Below are 22,888 nucleotides of genomic sequence, written 5' to 3' on the forward strand. Positions count from 1 at the left end.
AGATGACCTGGGACTTTGGTTGGCTGGAGTTTACAGGGTTCCCTGTGAATGTGGAGCAGCTGATGTCAGCCAGACAGGACATATGGTGGAAACCCAGATCAAAGAGCATAGGAGGTGTATCCATTTGGTTTACTCACAGAAATCGACGCAAGCAGAACAGTGCATTCATAATGGCCATGGGATTGACTTCAGTAGCACAAAACTACTGTGCTGCACCAGTGGCTTTTGGGACTGACTGGTAAAAGAAGCCATTGAAATAAGAGTAGAGGAAAAGAATTTTAACAAAGACAAAAGTCTAAGTAAGAACTGAAATTCGATTGTAAACAAGGTGGGAGAGCAAAAACCTGATTGAATAAAGATTAACCGATCAGTGGGGACTGAATACAGGAGTATAAATACCACTGGACTATACTTGCACAGGTATCATCCCTGAAGAAGATGGCAGAGTTTGTCACTGAAACATTGGTTGTAATCGATACCTGTACCTGGCTGAAAGCCCAAGAAGAGTTTATTCATCATATTCTCTGGGAAAGCTCTAGGTCCTTTTTCCTCCATAACTTCTTAGTAGAATTAGACACCCGTTATCTACGATGAAATTCAGGAATGTTAGAGCATGGGTTAATTTGGAATTATCAGCAAGGATTTATAAGCAGGACCTTTGGTTAATTAATCTGATTGTTATAAAACTCAGATTATGTAGAATAGCATATGATTTAGGAGTAGGACTTGGGTCTAGTCTATCAATAAGGTTATGGTTGATCTAATCATCATCTCAATTATGCATTTCCCTTAACCCCTCCCATCTCCCCCTACCCTTATCACTACTGTATCCCCATCCCTAGATTGCCTTCGATCTATTTCTTGTTTACCTCACTTTAAAAAATTCAGAATTTCTGCTTCCATCACCCTTCTAGGAAGAGAATTCCAAAGACTGATGATCATCTTGAGAAAAAGTATTTAATCTGATCTCTAACCTCTTATATTTCAATGGTGGTTCCTTCATTCTAAATTCTTCCACAGGAGGAGACATCTTGTCAATGTTGCATCTGTCAAGATCCCATGGAAACCTAAGTGAAACAGAAATAGTCTAACTAGCTGCCCTTTCACAAGGTGTTTGTAAGTTTCTATACAAGAGAATTGTTCTGATATCTCAAGCAGAGGGCATAGGCACAAGGTTGATGTGGACGTTGCAGGGCTCAGGGATCTTATTGACACTTGTGTTTGGCTTTGCCTTTTTTCAAAAGGCTTGCAAGATTTTACATTAAAGTTTGCTGAAATTAAATTAGGCTATAGTAAAGCAAATAAAACATTTGTGATCTCTGAATAAATATAAATATAAATAATATATATAATAAAAAATAAATATAAATAAATATAAGTTCATTCAAAATGATAATTTACATGAAGAAGAAAAGTAGGCCAATCAATCACATTGATAATGTGTGTACATCAGTTTTTAAAATCAACCAGCAATATCCAGTGAGTAATCCAGACTGCCTGTCCACCTCTCCTTCCTGTCATACCTAGGCCTGCGTTGAATGATAAATCTGTGTATACTTAGTGTTAAAAGAGGAATTTGAAGTAATATAGTTCTAGATATTTTATTGTTAATGTTTCTGTTCTTGATTACTTTAACAACTTTTACGGTACTGTTCAAATGTAAGATTATAGCAAAAACAGTGGCTTCTCAAAAGCCTTGTGGAAATGTATCTGATTTTTCATATGACTGTTTTCAATTTTATTGTAACATTTGATCTTAAAATAATAATGTTGAAGCTAGAGAAGAGAAAAATTATTGTTTCATCAACTTTTATTATAACCTTAGAGATAAAGACTGGAATGAAACCTGCATTAGTCAATTCTCATCTGAATTAAGCTACAAAATGGAAATATTATTGCCAGTCCCCTCAGCAGTTGCATGTATGAAATTGTGTGGAAGAGCAGTATCTGACACAGCCAACAGTTTCACCCCTGTTGATAAAGTGGGTTTAGTTCTTCATGCAGTCTGAGATTGAAATATTGAGAGTGCTGAGCTATTGGAGATGCGTCATTTAAATGAAATGTTAAACCAGCAGCTGTCCTCAAGAGATGATTGCATTATTTGGAGAAGTACAGGAAATTTCTCATGGGGTCCTGGCTAGCATTTATCCCCAGATCAATAACATTTTAATTACTTTGATGTTTCATTGCTTCTTGTGGGACTTTCCTGTCCCTATATGGCTGCTATATTTCCCCACATGACACCTATACTGGTGCTTCATGAATTAGTATTTTAGAAGAGTTTCTCTGTGAGGATTTATGAGGAGCTTTGTGATAAATGCAAGGCAATATATTAATGTAAGTCAGTAAGTAAAGATTGCTGTTATGTTCAAAAGTATTCCGTTTTATCTATCTATATTTATTTATTTAGCAATACAGCATGCTGTAGGCCCTTAAAGCCATACCACCCCAACAAACCCTCAACCCCAATTAACCCTAACCTTATCAGGGCACAATTTACAGTGACCAATTAACCTACCTGGTATGTCTTTGGATTCTGTGAGGAAACCGGAGCACCTGAGGAAAACAAATGTTCCACAGGGAGGATGTACAGAGACTCCTTACAGAATGTGCTGGAATTGAACTCCAAACTCCAGAGTGCCCTGAGCATCACACTAAGTACTACACCTAAAATGTTTGATGTTTTAGAACATAGAATTCCTCAGAAGCACTGCGTTTGCAGGGTTTGCACACGCATTATCAGTGAATAATCCTTCCCAACTGTCCAACAATCTCTTTGACCACCTATCATTGGGTAGGAGGTACCATAGCATTAGGACAAGGACTATTAGGCTGGGAAACAGCTTCTTCCCCCAGGCTGTAAAACTACCAAACTCTCTGCCATTAGCCAGGTCTCATCATGTATGAAGTAGCATTAGCATTATTTTGTTTACCTTTTGACTTGTATCCTATGTGCACCTTCTTACCTGTTAATTTTTTTTGTTGTAATATTACTATATGAGTTATGTGAGTTATATAGACTATGTTGTGCATCTTGGTCTGGAAGAATATTGTTTCATTTTGCCGTATACACATGTATGGTTATATGACAATAAACTGAACTTGAACTTGGACTTGAGAGAACAGGATAGCACAGAAACAGGCCCTTCGGCCTTCTGATGTTGCCAGGTTGAAAGAGCAGCAGTATGTTCATCCATGAGCCCAATCCTGTCTCCGCACTTCTACATTACTGCTCAGAAATGAGGAATGGAAATTCCATCTGAGTTTTTCACTCTAACTTAGGTGACTAAGACAAATATTAGCATTCCTATTGTGTACCAAATTCTCCAATCCCCCCTTCTATATGAAGTAGCTGGTTAACCACTGAGCAGTGCTCATTATGTTTGACACTGACCTGGCAATTAAACTTCTTTGATGTATCGGTCGACTCTGTGATTCTCACATGACCAGCAGATTTCTGAATCGACAATGAACCTATGAACACTACCTCATTATTTTTTCCTCTCTTTTTGCACTACTTATTTAATTAAGTCTGCAGAAAGTTGTAAACTCTCCCAGCTGCATCTTGGGCACTAGTCTCCCCAGCATCCAGGATACCTTCAAAAGGCGATGCCCCAGACAGGTGGCATCTGTCATTAAAGACCCACATCATCAAGGAGATGTCCTCTTATTGCTACCATTAAGAAGGAAGTATAAGAGCCTGAAGTCACACAACGTTTCAGGAACAGCTTCTTCCCCTCCACCACCGGATTTCTGAATGGACAATGAACCCATGAACAGTTCCTCAATATTTTCCCCTCTCTTTTTACAGTGCTTGCAGTACTGTGCAAAAATCTTAGACACATGCATATGGCTACTTTTGTAGTAATTTCATGTATTGAACTCTACTTCTGCAAAAAAAATACAAAATTTCATGACGTGAGTGCTGATAAACCTGATTCTGATGTGGGTCTCTATTGTGGTCTGAGAGTGGGAAGGGGCAGGGAGAAGTGGATCATGATTGTGAAAAGGAGAAGGGAGTGGGAAGCACCAGAGAGACATTCTGTAATGATCAATAAAACAATTGTTTGGAATCAAATAACCTTGCCTGTTGTCTTATGGCTGGGTGTGTCTCCACGCACGTCACCCCCCAGCTTTGGCACTCTTTTCTGTCACCTATCCCCCTCCTCTCTCGTGGCACTCCACCCTCGACATTCCTAATATCCATTGTTCCCATCAGATTTACAAACTCGCTCTCTGCACCATGTTGACAAATACAGTACTGTGGGAAAGTCTTGCTGCATGTATGTGGCTAAGACTTTTGCACAGTACTGTATTTAATTTAATTTTAATTTTTTAATATATAATCCTTATTGTAATTTATAGTTTTTTGTTATTATGTGTTGCAATGTACTGCTACTGCTGTGCAACAACACATTTCACAACAGGTGCCAGTGATATTTAACCTGATTCTGGTTCTGATTATCCAAACAACATAAATTAACAAGGTTTTGATGGAGCAGTAAAACTGTACTTGAGCTTTAGAAATGAAGGGTATCTAAAGCTTTTAATCAATGGTATTATTCCATTTCGGTTGCTTCCTTTGCCAGTGATTATCACAAGTTGTTCCTCACAAGATTTAGCTTTTCTGTGCAAAGTTTTACAGATAAATTGCTCTGTCCGTGCATCCGCTATTTATTATAGTTATGCTGCAGTATTTTCAATAAAACCTTTCAGAGGAATTTGTCAATAATAACATCTGACTGGTGGCTTTGTACCAGTACATGATTCTAGTTCTTTTGATACTATTGTTATGTGCATATTTAGATATTCATAAATGCAACAATTTTGGACATTGATTCTTCGTCAGGCAGTGATGGATATTCATTTTAGTCCATGTGTGATATTACCACTATTCTCTACAGCAAACTCAAGCTTCTAATAGCAAACCAACTAACATCGACAGTGTGGGCTTGGAGATTGTTGTTCTGTATTTGAAGTACATCCAGCTACCATTAACTGATCTCCTAGTAATATTACATATTAGATAATAAAATTAAAATAGAAAAAATGCACAATGATTTTGGAAATGATATTCAGACAGATTTGTTCCATTCATTTTTCTTAATATGTAATAATTATCTTTCTAACATCTCTTCCACAGATCTCCTTTTCACAACACAGTAGCTTTATGGATCTGGTCCAATTCTTTGTCACATTTTTCAGGTAAGCAAATTTTCCTATGTCATCCCAAATTCTTTGACTTCAATTATCATTTGTTCCAGTTTATTTAAGTGCTTCAGTATTTCACATTGAGTCCCATGCCAGTATGTTTCTCCATAAGCTGATGGTGAGTTTAATTCTGGCCAACTCCTTGTGGGTCAACACTGACCATTGAGTTTACTGGATGAGGATTTAAATATAGTGGATTCTGGTTAATTTGACCATTGGTTAATCAGGGCAGCTGCTGATTTGGAACAACTCAACAAAAACAGCTGGATTCCTTTTTTTAATTTGGGACATTATGCCGCTTATTTGGGACAGGAGACTGTTGCCGAACAGTTTCTAACTAGTCATCTGGGGTCACTTGAGTGACCATTAGGCACTACACCATGCTTTGAGTGAATAGTTTCTAAATAGTGTCAGTATTGTGTGCTTGTGTTCAAAGAGCAGTGATTTCTGACACTGATAGATAGTTTGTAAGGAATATGCAGAAGACTGTTTTCTTCACCACAATTTCAAGCATTCAAATTTGGAGATGTCAGAAATGGCCAGGAGTGAAATTATAATGATTTCACTACTTCAACAAGTGAAGAAGTACAAAGAATTTGAAGGTATCGACAATCATCTTGAATGTTACAATAAAAATGAATATTTGGAGGAAGCAGTCATCGAAAGCTTTGTCTGAAGGCAGCCTTTTATCTGTACTTAGTGTCTGCGCTGATTTTGTTCATTTACAATCAATCAAAAGAACACGGCAGCGTACACTGGATGAATTCACTTGTCAATAACTATTAGGAACTAATACACAGTTTTATAATACAGTAGTAGTAATAATGGTAGTGTTCTAATTGGTTCTGTATTTGATTTAAATAAATAATTTGTTAAATGGTAGTTTGTCCTTTTTTACACTTTTAAAATTAATTTACATGAAACTTCAGTTAATTGGGATAGCCGCTTAATTGGGCCAAAATGTACTGGTTCTGATGTGTCCCAGTTTACTGGAATCCACTGTATTGGGTCATGGGCACAGGCCAGAAACCTGCCTTTCCTTGGCAAGTAATTTATCGAAGTCTTTGCAGCTCCTGCCTCAAGATATAAGACAAGGTCTTGGCTGGATCATGCAGTTCGAACAATACCAGAGGCTTGACTGTTTGCAGGGTAGTATAATTTTGCTGATCAGAGCTCCTTGAAAATTTACTGTCTCTCTTGCCTGTATGATAATTACAGTGCCTACAGGTTTAATGCAGTGTCGCTGCTGATGATACAATAAAATAACTTTTGAAATAATAAATGATAATAAAATTAAATATATAGACATTGTGGAGGAGATGTTGTTGCCAATCCAAACTGACTGGGGTCTGCAAGTGAAGAAATTCAGGTCCAATTGTTCTGAAGCCAAAACAGAAAGCTTTTATTTTTATACTGAATTGGCTTACCAGTTACAGATATTGACCATTTGGTAAATTGTATATGTTTGAATTCCTTACTTGTGAGATCAATTGCCATTCATAATAGAAATGTTAAGTCATTAGAAACAAGCTGACAACTAATGACACTTTGAAGTTGGTAAAGCAATCATCCCTTAATTGTTGGGTATATTTTCCTTCTGTTATTCCTGTTTCGCTGGTCACTGGCACACCCTACTGTATAAAGGGAAGCTATGTTCGTCTAGGTCGATTACACTCTGCCATAGTTATACTCATCTATCTGTATGCAATGAGTAGGATTGGCTCAGCCGGTCTCACTTGTCTTGGTTTGACTACACACCACTGTAGTCAGCCTCACCTGGATGTTGTCTTTAAATTTTGGCCTACCACAGCTTCCACAGCAGAAACTTGTGAACTGATAGCATGTTCCTAAACTGCAGCCTCTGCCTGCAAGAAGGGAAAAAGCAACAGCAGGCACATTGGAGCAACATCACCACCACCACCATCACAATCACCATCAGCATCATCACCACCACCATCACCATCACAATCACCATCACCACCATTACAATCACCACACCATCATCACTATCACCACCGCCACCATCACAATCACCACCACCAGAACCACCACTGTCACAATCACCAACAACCCCACCATATCACCATCTCCACCATCATCACAATCACCACCACCATCACAATCATCACCACCACCACCATCATCACCATCACAATCACAATCAGCAACACCATCACAATCACCACCATCACCATCACCAACCCCACCATCATCACCATCACAATCACCACCACTACCACCATCACAATCACCATACCATCATCACAATTACCACCACCACCAGAACCACCACCATCACAATCACCAACATCACCATCATCACCATCACAGTCACAATCAGCAACACCAACACAACCACCACCATCATCACAATCACCACCACCATCACAATCATCACCACCACCACCATCATCACCATCACAATCACAATCAGCAACACCATCACATTCACCACCACCACAACGACCACCATTACAATCACCATGAACACCATCATCACCATCACGACCACCACCACCATCACCATCACTAGCACCACCACCACCATCGCAATCACCATCATCACCATCACCAACACAATCACCACCACCGTCACAATCACCAGCACCACCACAATCACCATCATCACCATCACCAACACAATCACCACACCATCATCACCATCAGCACCGCCACCATCACAATCACCACCACCACCACCACCACCGTCACAATCACCACCACCACCAGCACCTTGACCACTACCCCAGCCATCATCACCACTGTCATGACCACCGGCACAACTACCACCACCACCACCTACGCCACAATCACCACCACAATGACTGGTTTTTCTCCAAAATGCATTCTTCCTTTGTTGCTGGAATGCTTGATGTATTGGCCTCATGGAGTAACTTTTCCACATTTGCTGCTCCCCAACAGCTGCTGGAATGAAGGTTGTGCATTAAATAGTGTCATTGCCAGCAGTTCAGAAATGGAATTAGGTTTTATATCATCAACATAAGTCATGAAATTTGTTGTTTTGTGGCAGCAATTCAGTGCAATACATAAAAACAAACTATACATTACAATAAGAAATATATAAATTAAATTAAGTAATTAGTTCAAATAGAGAGCACTGTGAGGTTGTGTTCATGGTCCGATCGGAAATCTGATGATGGAGATCAAGAGTTTCTAAGACGTAGAGTGGGTGTTTTCAGGTTCATCTATCTTCTCCTGGGTGGTAGCAATGAAAAGAGGGTCTGTCCTATGTGATGGGTCCTTAATATTGTCTTTTTGAGGCATCAACTTTGAAGGCATCCTCAAAGCCATCAAATGGAGTTGGCTGAGTTTGCAACCCTCTGTGGCTTTTTTCTCATCCTGTGCAGTGGCTCTTCCATCCCAGATGTTGATGTAACTAGCTAGAATGCTCACCACAGTACATTTGTAGAAATTTGCTAGTCTTTGGTGACATATCTAGCTGCTCTTACTCTTAATGAAACATAGCCATAACTCATGAATCATTCTGTCTCAGCCTTCCAGGTATGCACCTGGACACTTTGTGAGCAAACCTAACCAGAGTGGCGGGTGGCGGACTAATGCCGCTTGCAAATCTGTTGAGATAGCTGCCTGATTTATCTCTTGATGACAAATGTAGCTAATGCTGTTTTGAGGCCTTGATGTCTGGGAAGATTCCTGCACACAGAGTTTCCTGTAGATTGAATTTGCTAATCTCCATTGGGGCTCTGGTAAAATATTGCCATACTTCTTGGGTGTCAGAATCAACTAACAGATCTAAATGATGGCTGGTAGCCTTTGCCTTAAGGTTTGAAAGGAAGGGGAAATATGACAGAGAAAGTTCACAAGGTAAAATAAATGGTTATTCAGGGACTCCAGTTTTAATGAGCAATTCATCACTCACCTCTTTATGGCCTTGAATGTACTTCCAATCTTTCCAACTAATGATTTTGAAAGGCTCTGCTTTCTGCAGTGGAGATGATTTATTTAAGTGATTTTCCCCACACTGTTAAAGATACTTCTTCATCCTTAACAAGCTCCATGTATTTTTAACTCGTAGAAGGCTATCATGTTGCCATGAAGTAAGTCTTCCTGCAAATACTACCCTGAAGTTTTGGGTAATCTCACCTGACTGAAACAAACACATATTTTACTGTAAGGTTTTTATAACAATGCCAATGATATTTTAATTGCTGTGACAATTTATGCTGACAAAATATGCAACTGCTATGAATTATGAAGAAACTTCAGTTATAATTGCTTTGATTTCTTTAACTTCTTTCTTGTTTATCCTGACATAACTTTACACTGAATTACAGCAAGAAAGAAAATAATTAGAATCCAGAAGACACTCCTTCCATTCTATTTGTTCATCTTTCTTATTGACATTTTACATCATTCTTATATCAATTTCTTAGTGACATCTTTTTCCTTTCAAAGCAATTTATCATCAATGCACATGTAAGTCACTATACAACCTTGAGATTCATTTTCTTGTGAGCATACTCATCAAGTCTATAACAGGATCTATGAAAGATCAACCAGAGTGCAGAAGACAACAAACTCTGCAACTACAAATAGAAATAAATAGCAATAAATAACAAGAACATGAGATAGAGTGTCCTTGGTTGAATGAACATTTCAGTGATGAAGCAAGTGAAATTGAGTGTAGCATCCCCTTTTGTTAAAGAGCCTGAAGGCTGGGGGTTATTAACTGTACTTGAACCTGGTGGTGCAAGTCCTGAGGCGCTTGTTTCTTCTACCTGATGGTAGCAGTGAAAAGAGAGCATAACTAGGTGTTGGGGAGCCCTGATGATGGATGCTGCTTTCCTATGAAAACAGCACGCAGATGTGCTCAGTAGTTAGGAAGGCTTTACCTGTGACGTACTGGGCCGAATCCACCACTTTTCGTAGGAATTTTTGTTCAAAGGCATTGTTTATTCCATACAGCTGTCCTTTCTTGTTCTTGTACTTGAGTTGTCCCTTAAACACAGCTATACTATGTGCTTCAAGCACTCTTATGATAAGGAGCTTCAGATTCTCATTGGTGCACAAGGTTTCATCTGAGTTTCTCAAAGGATGTTTCTTGGCCGGTTTAGTATTTATAGGCTATCGTTTCAATGGAGGCAAAATTTTTAATTCTTCACAATCCATCAATATTTCTTTTAATTTTAAAGCATTTGTTCAGTCCACAGTCAGATTATTTTTCCATGTATATGTTCAGAAACAAGTTTCATATCATTGGCATATGCTGTGAAATTTGTTATACTGCAGCAGTACATTGCAGTACATAATAAAAATTATTATTATTGTAAATTACAATAAAAAGTGAGTATGTATTTAATATGTATCATCTATATAGCAATGATATTTACTGTAGATTTAATGTCAAGGGGTATTTAATACACGTTTCCTGTTGATACTCATAGCTCATTTTTTTCATTCTTTCTATCCTGATGTTTTTTTCAAATCATTGCTTTCTTTCTTGTTCTGACTTTAAATCTAGTTTCATATGAAATGTTGTATGACAATAAAATGTAGCAGAAATATCAAGAGAGCAAATTCAATAACACATCCTTCTTATTTAGAGTAAAATGAGTTTATACTCTGGTATTTTTTTTCCACTTAATAGAAAAGGAATGCTGTTTGCAAATAACCTTGAAGAGAACTTCCCACAAAGTTATAACAAGTTTCAGTGTGTGCTATTCCTCTTTTCCGATGTGGTACTACTGACTGCATTCAAATTTGATTTACTATAATGTCCTCAGTATGAAAAACGTCGCAAGGTTTTTCACAGGAATGATAGTGAAGGAATTTTATCCTAATACAAAGAGAAAATTACCTCAAACTTGGATATTGTTGTTTGTTGTAAGGTGTGCCTTAAAGAAAGAAAGAAAATTGAAAATTTTAGGGGATGAAATTCTAAAGTTCAGCAAGGCTCAGATGATGAAGCAATTAAATTTTGAACAAGTCACCAAGCAGGCTAAGCCGCCAATCAGAAGGTTTTCTACAGAAATCACGAAGTACATTTGTTGAATATATTTAGTCATATTACAGAAAGTATTATAAAGTTTGGGTATATATGTAAGATATGTAAGGTAAAAGATAGAAGATAAGACAAATTTTAAATGAATTATTGATCATGTAAATAACACATGTGTGGCACTCTACACCGTACAGTTCTGCAATTTATTCAAATTCTGAGTGGCTGATATTGAACTTCTACGGTTAAATGGTTGTTTGTTAAACGTTATTCAAAAGTTGAACATTTTCATTATGTATTGCAGTGAGACTAGCTTACAAAATGTTGAAGTTTATGTCAATTGATTACAGTCGGCCCTCCTTATCCGTGAGGGATTGGTTCCGGGTCCCCTCGCGGATACCAAAAAACGCAGATGATCAAGTCCCTTATTCAACCTGTCTCAATGCTGTGGACCTTAGGGCCCAGCGGAATCCCAGACCTTATTTAACCTGTCTTAGTACGGTGGACATTAGGACCCGGTGGCGGAGCTCTGAATCCGCAGTGTTTCTGTTCACAAAAATAATCACCATCACGATTGAAAATAAAGTGGAAATAATAAAGTGATCGGAAAAAGGCGAAACACCATCGGTCATTGTAAAAATGTTAGGCTACGTCGGTCAACGATCAGAACAATTTTAAAGGATAAGGTGAGAAAGGCCCTGCCCCGATGAAAGCTATAATTATTACTAAGCAACGCAGTGGTTTAATTATTGGGTTTTGGGGTTTTGAGTTTTTGATTCTCCACATCAACCCGGCATGGATGGAGAGGGCACTTGAAAGCGGTCTGTCACTGGCTTCCGAACCCGGCGCTGAAACGTACGTTCTTAAGTGTTTTATATGCATAGAAAGGTAAAATATATACTATATACTAAGACAAACGTTTGACTAACTGACGCTAAATAATACCGGATGTACCTGTTTCAACTTACTTAGTAAGAGAACTTCCGAATTTTTTTGATCCCGATCCACGATACCCCACGCACTTCCTCCCGTATACTTTAAATCATCTCTAGATTACTTATAATACCTAATACAGACAGACATACTTTATTGATCCCGAGGGAAATTGGGTTTCGTTACAGTCGCACCAACCAAGAACAGTGTAGAAATATAGCAATATAAAACCATAAATAATTAAATAATAATAAGTAAATAATGCCAAGTGGAAATTAGTCCAGGGCCAGCCTATTGGCTCAGGGTGTCTGACTCTCCGAGGGAGGAGTTGTAAAGTTTGATGGCCACAGGCACAAATGACTTCCTATGACGCAGTGTTGCATCTCAGTGGAATGAGTCACTGGCATTTTGGAGTGGATGGGAGACATTGTCCAAGATGGCATGCAACTTGGACAGCATCCTCTTTTCAGACACCACTGTCAGAGAGTCCAGTTCCACCCCCACAACATCACTGGCCTTACGAATAGTACAATGTAAATGCTATGTAAAATAGTTGTTGTACTGCATTGTTTGGGAAATAATGACTAGAAAAAAATGTCTGTACATGCTCGAACAACAAGTGCTGGAAGGACACTTACGAGTTTTCTCGATTCGCGGTTGGTTGAATTCACGGATGTGGAACTCGCGAATAAGGAGGGTCGACTGTAATTGCTTGTTGATTGAGAATATATCTGAGATATATATACAGCATCTCTAAGAATTTTGCATTTAATTTCACAAATGCAGATACTTGAAGCTGTTAGTTTTGCAGAATAATGATGGCAAGTCACAAATTTTAGACCATTATTTGGATGTTTATCAAATTTGCTCTCCTCCACTATTCTGTGTGTTTCTTTTTGGATATTAGAACATTTGCAAGGTTTTGACAAGAACAGGCCATTCGGCTGAACAGAACTTGCCAAATTCCTATTCATATATTGTATTAAAATAGATAACAAGTTTAGATTTCGAAGTCTCTATGGCACTACTCTCAACTACACAACTAAGTAGTTTGTTCCTTGCTGTGCAAAGAAATGCTTTCTGATTTTAGCCTGAAATCTCCCTTTAACTAATATCCACCTATGGCCCCATGTCCTTAATAATGGATTAATTTTGAAGTACTAGTCAGCATCCACTTTACTTGTACCCTTAATGATTTTGAACACCTCCATCATGTCTCATCTCATTCTATGTCTAGTTAGGCTAAAAGGATTTATTTCATTCAATCTTTCTTCATCGCCCATACCCTGCAGACCTGGACTAAGTCTAGGTGCCCTTCTCTGGACTCTCTCCAGTGCCTTCACATCCCTCGCAAGCGCATTGTACAACTTAAGGAGAACGTCCCCCGACTTGAACTCCACTGAGCGCATTACGTAGCCCAATATTCTATTAGCTTTCTAATTACTTCAGTGCATTGTATCAATGTTGATAGTGATGACAGTACTGCCCCCGTTATACATTTATATTTAATACTTCTACTTTCTATATGTAATACTTTACATTTACTTACATTAAATTTCATCTGCCATGTATCAACCCATTTCTGGAGTTTGTTTAGATCTAACTGTATGTTTCTACTGCCTGAATGTTATCAGCCTGTTCCGCTAACTTTGTGTCATCTGCAAACTTTACTAGTTTATTTGTTATTTGCTGATCCAAATCCTTATTGTAAATTAAAAACAGCAGCGGCCCCAAAGCTGATTCATATGGAGCCCCAATTTCAACATCTTATAGGTGTGAAAATGATCCCCTCACCATAACTCGTTTTCTGTTTTTGAGCCAATTCTGCACCCATTTGCACACCTTATCCTGAATCCCTACCTTCTGTAATTTGGTTATTAACCTCGTGTGGAGTACCTTCTCAAAAGCCTTTTGAAAGTCCAAGTATATAATATCAACCACTCTATTGTTATCATAAATTTTAGTTGCCTCTTCATAGAACTCCAGAATATTAGTAAAACCTAATTTCCCCTTTCTGACGCCATGCAGGCTTTCTGCTAACATGCCTGTTCTTATCAGCTGTTTTTCCATCTCATTCTTTGTTAATATTTCAGCAATCTTACCTATGATACACGTTAATCTTACTGGTCTATAGTTACTGGGTTTAGTGCAGTCACCCTTCTTATATACTGGGACAACGTTAGCCCAATTGCAGCCCTTAGGGACTTCACCAATCTTCACTGACTTTTGAAAAGTACATGTTAGGGGTTTGTATATATATCACAGACCTCTTTACGTACCTTTGGATATATGTTGTCTAGTGGAGATTTATTAACTTCCAGCCTTTTCAGCTGAAGCAAGACCTCACTTTCTAAGATCTCTAAGTCATTCTAAGCAACCTTATTTCTCTCTACACATACTGGCATATTGTTAACATCTTCCCAGGTGACTATTTTAGCAAAATATGAGTTAAGAGTATCCACTGTGTCCTTCTCTGTATAATTTAACATCCCACTATTATACACAACTTCTCCTTGACTTTTCTTTTACTATGAAAGTATTGAAAAAAATCTGTTGTGTCAGTCTTAGCATTATCCCAATATTCTTCTCAGCCTGCCTTTTAGCAATGCAAATTTCCTTCTTGACTATAGCTCTTATGTTTTCACATGCCATACAGTTATCATCTTTACTATATTTTCTGTATTCCTTATATTCCTTTCTTTTCTTCAATGACATTTTATGTATATCTTTATTCATCCATGTAATTGATCTGTTGTTTTTATTGCTTCTCCTGACCTTGGGTATGAACATTTCCTGCACTGTGTGTATTACCCATTGGTCCACAACTGACTCAGTGTCAAGCAGTTCCTTCCAGTTTACCTCCTGAAGTCTTGACCACATCTGCAGAAACTTTGCCTTTCTGAAATTCAGTTCAATGACTTTAGTTTTCACTGATTTACTCTCCCAAAAATCTTTGAGACTAACCATGTTATGATCACTTGTTCCTAAAAGCTCAACAACTTCTGTACTCAAAAATTCTACCTTGATTGTTCCAGAATATCAAATCTAGATAGGCCTCCCCTCTTGTTGGTACATTTACACACTGGGTCAAAAAACAATCTTTCAATAACTCAGTGAGTTCACTTTCCTGTAATCCATTAGTCACTGGGTTCTTCCACTATATATTTGGGAAATTAAAGTCTCTCATAACAATAACATCACCCTCAAAGCTTGCTTTTCTAGTATTCTGATAGAGTTGTTTATTAAAATCACTCTCAGCATTATAACATACACCCAATCTTATTACAGCTTTCAATTCTCAACCAGATGATGTCACTAAGTCTTGATTCATCTCCCATCATAAGCAGCTTCATGTTTAAAATTTCTCTGATGTATATGGCTACTCCTCCACCCTTACAATCTTGCCTCTCTTTCCTAAGTAAATTAGAACATTTAGTACTATATTCATCACCATTTCTTGAGGTTTCAGTTTTTGCTATTATTCATACTTACATACAATTCTGGCTTGTTTATTTTATTTTAATACCTTGCATTTATACAGGCCATCCTGGATTATTGATGTTTTCCATCCTATTCCAACCCATTTTTATATTTTTGAAGCCCATAATCGGTGTATGTCCTAATATGTTATTCTCCACTGTGATGTTCAAACGATTGAGCCTGGCCTGTTCTAAGTTCCCTGCATCCCACTCCATTACTGAGTTTAAACAGTCCTCAACTAACTGAAGCATATGCCTGCTCAGTACATTAGTGCCTCTCTGGTTCAAAAGCAACCCGTTCCAGAGGTACAGGTTTCGCCTGCCCCAAAAGGAGCCCCAATGTCCCATAAACCTGTGCCCCTCTATCCTGCACCATGATTTGAGTCATATTTTAAATCTTCTGATCTCCTCCATCGTCCTGAACTGGCGTAGGCAGAAACTCCAATAAGACCACCTTGTCAGTTCTGTCCCTAAGCTTCCCACCTAACTCTTTAAATTTGTCTTGAAGAACCGACAGCCTGCCCTTACCTATGTCATTTGTTCCAATGTGGACAGTGTCTACTGCATCCACCCCAGTTCTGGCCAGGAGCTTATCTACTCATTCAGGAAGGTCTCCTAGTTGTGCACCTGGTAGGCAACACACCATGGAGACTCCTTGATTTTAAACCCCCAGACAATTGAGTTCCCTGTGATCATTGCTTCCTTTTTATGGGGTTTAGATTTAGGATCAGAGAGGGTCCTGTGGGGCTCCTCTGTCCAGCCTACCACCTCAGAGGTTTCATGGTCAGGCAGCTCCAGGTATTCAAAATGGTTGGACATTTCCAACTCTGGACAGTGTACACCTCTTATCCTGTGATTTCTTTGCCCGGTCACCCATCTTTCTCTTTCTTTCTCGCCTGGAGTCTCAATCTGTGGCTCTCTTTGGGTGCACACTATCTCCCCAAAGGGCATCTGGAGCATTTCTCCTCAAATATTTGCATATTTCTGCTTCCTGTCATCTTCCAGTTTAAGATGGTGCTACCAAAGATGTGCAACAGCTTATGAGATCCTTTTTCACTTACTGGTAGTTCAAAAGCAAATGAATTTGATTAAAACATTATTAATGACACTTTTTTGAAGTAAATTGTAGTAAACTGTCACTGCAAACAAGGAAGAGGTGAGTAAGGACAAATTGAGTTTGAGAGATGTGGTTTGCTGATGCACTGCAAAATCGATACACATAGAGTTGGAGCTGTGTTGGTTGGAGTGAACAATTCAGAGGGGAGAAGATGAGACAGAGGAGTTCTGATGCTCATCCAGATGGCCCAGGTGCAGAGGTGGATCACTGTAAGTGCTGAGCAGATTTAGAGAGGTCAAAAATGGCTTATTTGACAGTGAAATCGAGGTCCAAAGTGAATTGCTGAGTGATGTGATCTAGGCCGAGTGATTTGCCACAGTGAGGCCTGGGTCCTAATACAAGATACAATACGCTGTTTGGACAATCTAAACGCCAGCCCAGATAGACTGAAAGGTATGGTGTCGAGAGTTGGGTGAGGTTGGTGTGGTGAACTACATACACCTGTCTGGACACGCCCCCTGCTGACTGCTCCTGTGGCTCCTCCCACAGACCCCGGTATAAAGGCGATTGAGGTCTGAGCCTGGCCTCTCTGTCTCCAGGATGTAGTATGGTGGTCAACCACTGCTTGTTCCTTCTTCCAGTCAATAAAAGCCGATATCTCGCCTTTACGTCTCAGAGAGAGTTATTGATGGTGCATCAGTTGGATCGCTCTGGGTGCTGAGCCGACTTGGAGAGGTCAAAGATGGCTTCTTTGACAGCGAAATCAAGGTCTGAAGCAAACTGCTGATCTAGGCCTGGAGCAGTTCGCCATGGCAGGGCCCAGGTCCTAGTGGGAGGTTCAGACAATTTAAGCAACGGCTCAGATAGTCTGGGGGCTCCTTTGTCTGCAGTGCTGAGGCTGTGAGGCTGACCCTGGCTGCTGTGCTTCCTGCGAACTTCGCTCTGCTAATATGATGAACTGAATACCGAGGCGTTGGGCCTACTCCGAGCTCTCTGGGGATTTGGATCTAAGGCCTCGATTTGGTTTGGAATGCTGTTGTTGATTGCTTCTATTGTTTCCATGTTTTGTTTTTTTTTCTCTTTCTCTTTGGGCATTTGGGGGTTGGTCTTTTTTTAATTGGGTTCTTTCATATTTCTTTGAGACTGCCTGTAAGCAAACAAATCTCAGGGTTGTATTACTTATACATTCTTTGCTAATAAATTCACTTTGAGTATTTGAATTTGTATTTTCAGTTTGATTGACAACCTTCATGTTAATTTTTCCCTCATTTCATATGTTCCTGATTATTTGGATTGTATTACATTAGCTTTCCCAATTACAAAAGCAAGTCTGCCGCTGATGGACTGCTTGATATTAGGTATTTGTTTACCATGCATAAGAATTAAAATTCTTGCCACCTGTCACATGCAAGACGTGAGCAACTAAAATGGGAGCTTAAAAACTGCAGTCAATATTTCTATTGACTTATTAGTCATTCAGTGCATAAACAGTTACATCGGATTTAATTAACAAAAAGATTCCAAATGTAGATTGGATTCCAAATGGCTATCTACATTATTTCCAAGTGTTTATTTTCCTCCTTTCTTGCTTTCCTTTGCTATCTGTTTGTAACCAGCTCAGTGATCCCCTGCTGAGAAATAGCGGTGAGAAAGCATGTTGTAAAGGTGATAAATAATTGCTGTTGCTGATGGTTGACAAAGACTGAAACAAGTGCAGTGGAATGATATGGATTTTTTTATCCAAAGCTGTAGGGAGATTGTTGGAGCTATGGAAGTAATTTCTGGCAGGATTCTGACTGAAAATTGTTGTATAAATGCATTTTGCACATATGAACAAGGAATCCATTTTGCTGTCCTGATACATCTGTGGCTTGTGTGCGCAGAATACAAGAAAGATTGAGCAGACTGAAGGAAGTTGTGCAGTGCAAACGCCAGTGCTAGCTACAAGATAAAATGACCAGTTATGTTGTGCTGTAAAACAAAGGCATTAAATCATCACAGTTACAAGTTATTGTCTGATACAATCTATTAATGATACTTGGGATGTAGAGTTAACAAAATGTTCACAGAATTATAATATCTTTGGGATTGATAAAGAACTGAAAGCCTGTAAAAATGTTGTAAATGAGTACGTCTTTTCAGCAGGCATTTTTTTTTTTTGGTTATGTACTATGTTTACCAAAGTGTTCTGTCAGTTTCTGTATTGAGGAATCCAGTAGAGCACTCTGTGAAATGACTGATGCAAAGAAATGAGCAACTTGTTTACAGCTATAAACAAAAACTGCAGTCCCTTGTTTAGAAATGGAGTAATATTTACAGTACAGATTCTTGGGTACATCTTAAAGATTAGATCCTTTGCCACACTTTGCAATTGTTACAAATAACCAGCAGAAGAGGGGCTGAGAAAGGAGATGATCTAAGTTAATTACAAAATGGCATTTGGAAAGCCTGCTCCTGAAATGTCATTATAGAATGCAGTGGATTAGGACAGATGAAATTCATGAATATTAGTTTATGAAAAAGGGTTTTCAGAGGTTATTACAAGAATAATGTTCTGCTTCAGTCAGGATTTATTCCTTTGATATCTTTTTTTATATCTTATTTGAGCAAATAAATTGGAGATGAAAAGATTCTAGGAAAATAGTGTGCCATAGTGTTGATCGGCACTGATAATAGTCATGATAAATGTTAAATAGATGCTGTCACAGAAAGCCATATATTGATTCCACCTCAGGTTATAAACACTCCCCTTCATGTTTCTGCTGAAGTGATTGATGCCACTCACACCCCATAGCAGCTTGGAACAGTTTTCCTGAATGGCACTGAATAGATTGATAATTAGTTTACAAGAGATAGAATTAGTTTAAGAATTTCTAGGGATCTGCTTGATCAACTTTTGTAGTTTGTGTATACTTCAAGTCTTGCAATTGGTGAATGGTAGTTTGAATAAGATACCAAAGGAGTGTCATAAGCCAATGATTATATCAGAAAAGGAAGGGAGAACATTTTGGGAAATATGTGGTAGTGGGATTTGAATAGAAAAAAGTACAAGATATTTCTGTAACTCTACAAAATCCAGTGTAGGGATTGCACCAAATATTACATTGGCTAAACTGGGAGAAAACTATCCTCAAAGATCCATGAACATCAACTGGCTGTAAAGTGGCATGACCAATCTCCCAAGTCTCTACCCATGAAGATCGAGAGGAGCACATGTTTGATTGGGCATCAATGAAAGTCTTAGCCTAAGCAAACACGCGGCATACAAGGGAATTCCTAGAAGCATAGTTTTCCACAAAGAAATCTGTAAACTAACACGTAGACTTTGATCCTATTTATGGGCTGATGGGGGTCAAAATTCCAGTCCACAATGCAGAAAGTTCACCACACATCAAATCAGCAATGAGATTTCCTCCCCACACCATTTGGAAATGACATTAAATCAGTTGATTGAAAAGTATATAAAGGACAAGCATTCAGAGGAAACACCACAATCAACAGTATACTGATGATGTCTTCTCACATGGCAACATATGCAAGTAAATTGCCAAGATTGGAAATCAACTCCACCCAGCTGTAACTCTATAGTATATATTGTTCTGTACTTGATGTATTTATTTAATTGAGAAATAAATAATATTAGACAGATACTGTCCTTCAGAGTTCATTTATTATCAAAGTATGTATGCAGTACACAACTCTGAGATTTATCTTCCTGCAGATAGCCATAAAATAAAGAAACACCATTGAAATCCACTCAAAGAAAACATCAACCACCAAAAAAAGAGCAAATTGTGCAAAAAACGAGCAAGAACTCAGAATATTATACATCAAACTGCAGAGTCCTTGAAATAGTTTAGGAATGTTCAGTTTACTTCACTGCAGTTCAATTTAGTGCTGTGTTGTTCGTTGACTGCAGGCTGCACAGCCAGTCTGCCCCGATCAAAATCACAGAAACACATCATAACATAATCTACAGAGTCCTCTAAAAATAAGTCCAGTCCACAAACTGCACTGTAAAACCTTGCCTGAAACTCAAGACTCTTGCACCTTTCTCCCGCCGCAGCAAGTAAGAGGGATAAGGGTACCGGTCAAACACAGGCAGGTGGAGATTTAAAGGTTCAGATGGCACTGAACGCCCACTCGCCTTCCCCCCTCATCCTTGTTAATGTCATTCTTGCTTGCTGCTTTAATCAGTGAGTTGGTTGAGAATGGCAGCCGATCATGAGTTCACGCTCTGACATTAGGCGTTCCCAACCTCACTCTCAACCACACTGAATTCCCTCGGAGACAGCAAAAGTGTCAGATTGCTCGTCGGCCCAAAAGCACATTATCAAAATGTAAATTACAGGCTCCCATCGCACACTGATTAGTTGTAGAAGTATATTTAAAAGAAGAAGTAGTTTTGTGAATTGTTTGCAGGATTCGCGATGGTGGCTAGCGCCTGCTAGTTTTCAACCTAACAATTGACAGTAGAAGTAGAGAGAAGGTAGGGTCATATAGCACAGAAACAGACTCTAGTCTGATCCCATGCATGAATCCTGTTAACTAGTGTTCGATCTACCGTCATGTACTGTATGAATTGGGAGTTATGTTCCTGGTTAGTTTTTCTTCTACGATGCTAACATCGCTTAAACCCTTTACCCTAATCCTGCCTGGGTTTTGCATGCTACTGTTGCTGCAGGTGCATATTTAATCTTAGGCTGGGAGTGCTCGGGTGGTATTAATAAATTACCTCTGGGCTGCTCGATGTATCTTGTAATCTGGGACTTGATGGTAGAGGGCACCAGCAGAGCATGGAGCAAGGGGAAAGAATGAAGAAGTTGCCAGACATGTGAAGCCCTTCTGTTAAGCAAGCCACAAAGTGTCTTTTTAAAGCACGGTCAGCTGGAGGAACACAGCAGGCATCTGTGGAAGGAAAGAGATTGCCGACATGTCTGGTCACAGACGCTGCAGCAGATTCCAGCATCTGTAGTGTCTGGGGTTTCCTTTGTGTTATTAAAGGTTATGTTTTCTCTTTAGTGCTTTTCCCAAATAACCATCTAGAGCACAGCAGAGGCACATCAGCTGCACCATGGGGTAGATGTCATTGTGCAAGTGCCACTGCTAGAATGGTTCCCACTCATTCTAATACCCATTTAAGGCCCTGCTGAGGACTTCCATGTTGCATGCCTTAGACTCTTTTAACTGATGATATCAATTTTCATGTAATTGAATATAAATGTTTGATCTTGCTGCATTGGATGACATTAAATTAGATTGAAGTAAGTATTATTATTGTTTTTCTGTGGCAGAATTAGATACCCACATGCCTTGGCATTGGGGATTTAGTTGTCTGAGGTGCCCACCTCCAGATGTAAAGCATTACAAGGTCTAAGCACTACATCCTACAGCAAATGTCCCGGATTGTCAGATGTAATCCACAACTCATTGGGATAGCTTCAAATGTTTGTAACCCTTGCTTTGTAGGTATATTTTATTATCACACCATATGTTAGCCAGCGGAGACTGCATGACACTGCACACTTCACTGGGTGTACAGTCTAAATGCTGTGAATGATTGAAGAGGTGTGTCAGTTGCCTTCTGATTGGGGCTCCAGTGTATTTGTCTGATGACATCTGACATCCTTCTATTTTGCCTCTTCAGATTTGCTTTAAATGAGGCAAGGGATTCCAATTCTGCTCTGGAACAGTGCATACCATTTCGTTATTCTGTAGCCTGATAAGTAATATTATGACAGCATTTATTTTTTGAGGTCCTAAGTGTAAGAAAAATAACAAGATCAATGCACCAAAGCAGACAAATGATAAAATATTTTGATCATTACATTCAGTGAAGTATAGACAGATAAATTGTGATGACTTTCTGTAGAGGTTTTAGGGAAGAACTGATTGCAGTAAATTACGGTAATAGTGTAATTTCAAAGGAGAAGTCAGCGGCAAGTTTTTTTACACAGAAAATGGTGGCTACCTGAGGCAGAAATATTAAGGAGTTTTAAGCGACATTTAGATTGACACATGGATGTGAGGAAAATGGAAGGATATGGACCTTGTGTAGGCAGAGAGATTAGTTTAGTTGGCTATTTGATTACTAATTTAACTGGTACTACACAGCATTGTGGGCCAAAGGGCCTGATCCTCTGCTGTACAGCAGGGTTCTATGTAAATGTGTGCTTGTATTCTCTGTAGCAGTTCAAGCCTAAAATTACACAGCATTAACAAAATTAT

At 38.9% G+C, this 22,888-nt stretch overlaps 1 protein-coding gene across 2 annotated transcripts in view; it reads left to right on the top strand.

The window, feature by feature from the left end:
- Positions 1-22,888, top strand: part of atrnl1b (attractin-like 1b) — a 984,325-nt gene that overhangs the window by 579,081 nt on the left and 382,356 nt on the right. For both annotated transcript variants that reach the window (XM_073027827.1, XM_073027826.1), the window contains exon 25: positions 5,144-5,205. In XM_073027827.1, coding sequence (XP_072883928.1) covers positions 5,144-5,205 — 62 coding nt within the window. The remainder of the gene's footprint in view (positions 1-5,143; positions 5,206-22,888) is intronic.

Source organism: Hemitrygon akajei, chromosome 23 (genome assembly GCF_048418815.1).
Source record: "Hemitrygon akajei chromosome 23, sHemAka1.3, whole genome shotgun sequence".
NCBI lineage: Eukaryota > Metazoa > Chordata > Chondrichthyes > Myliobatiformes > Dasyatidae > Hemitrygon > Hemitrygon akajei.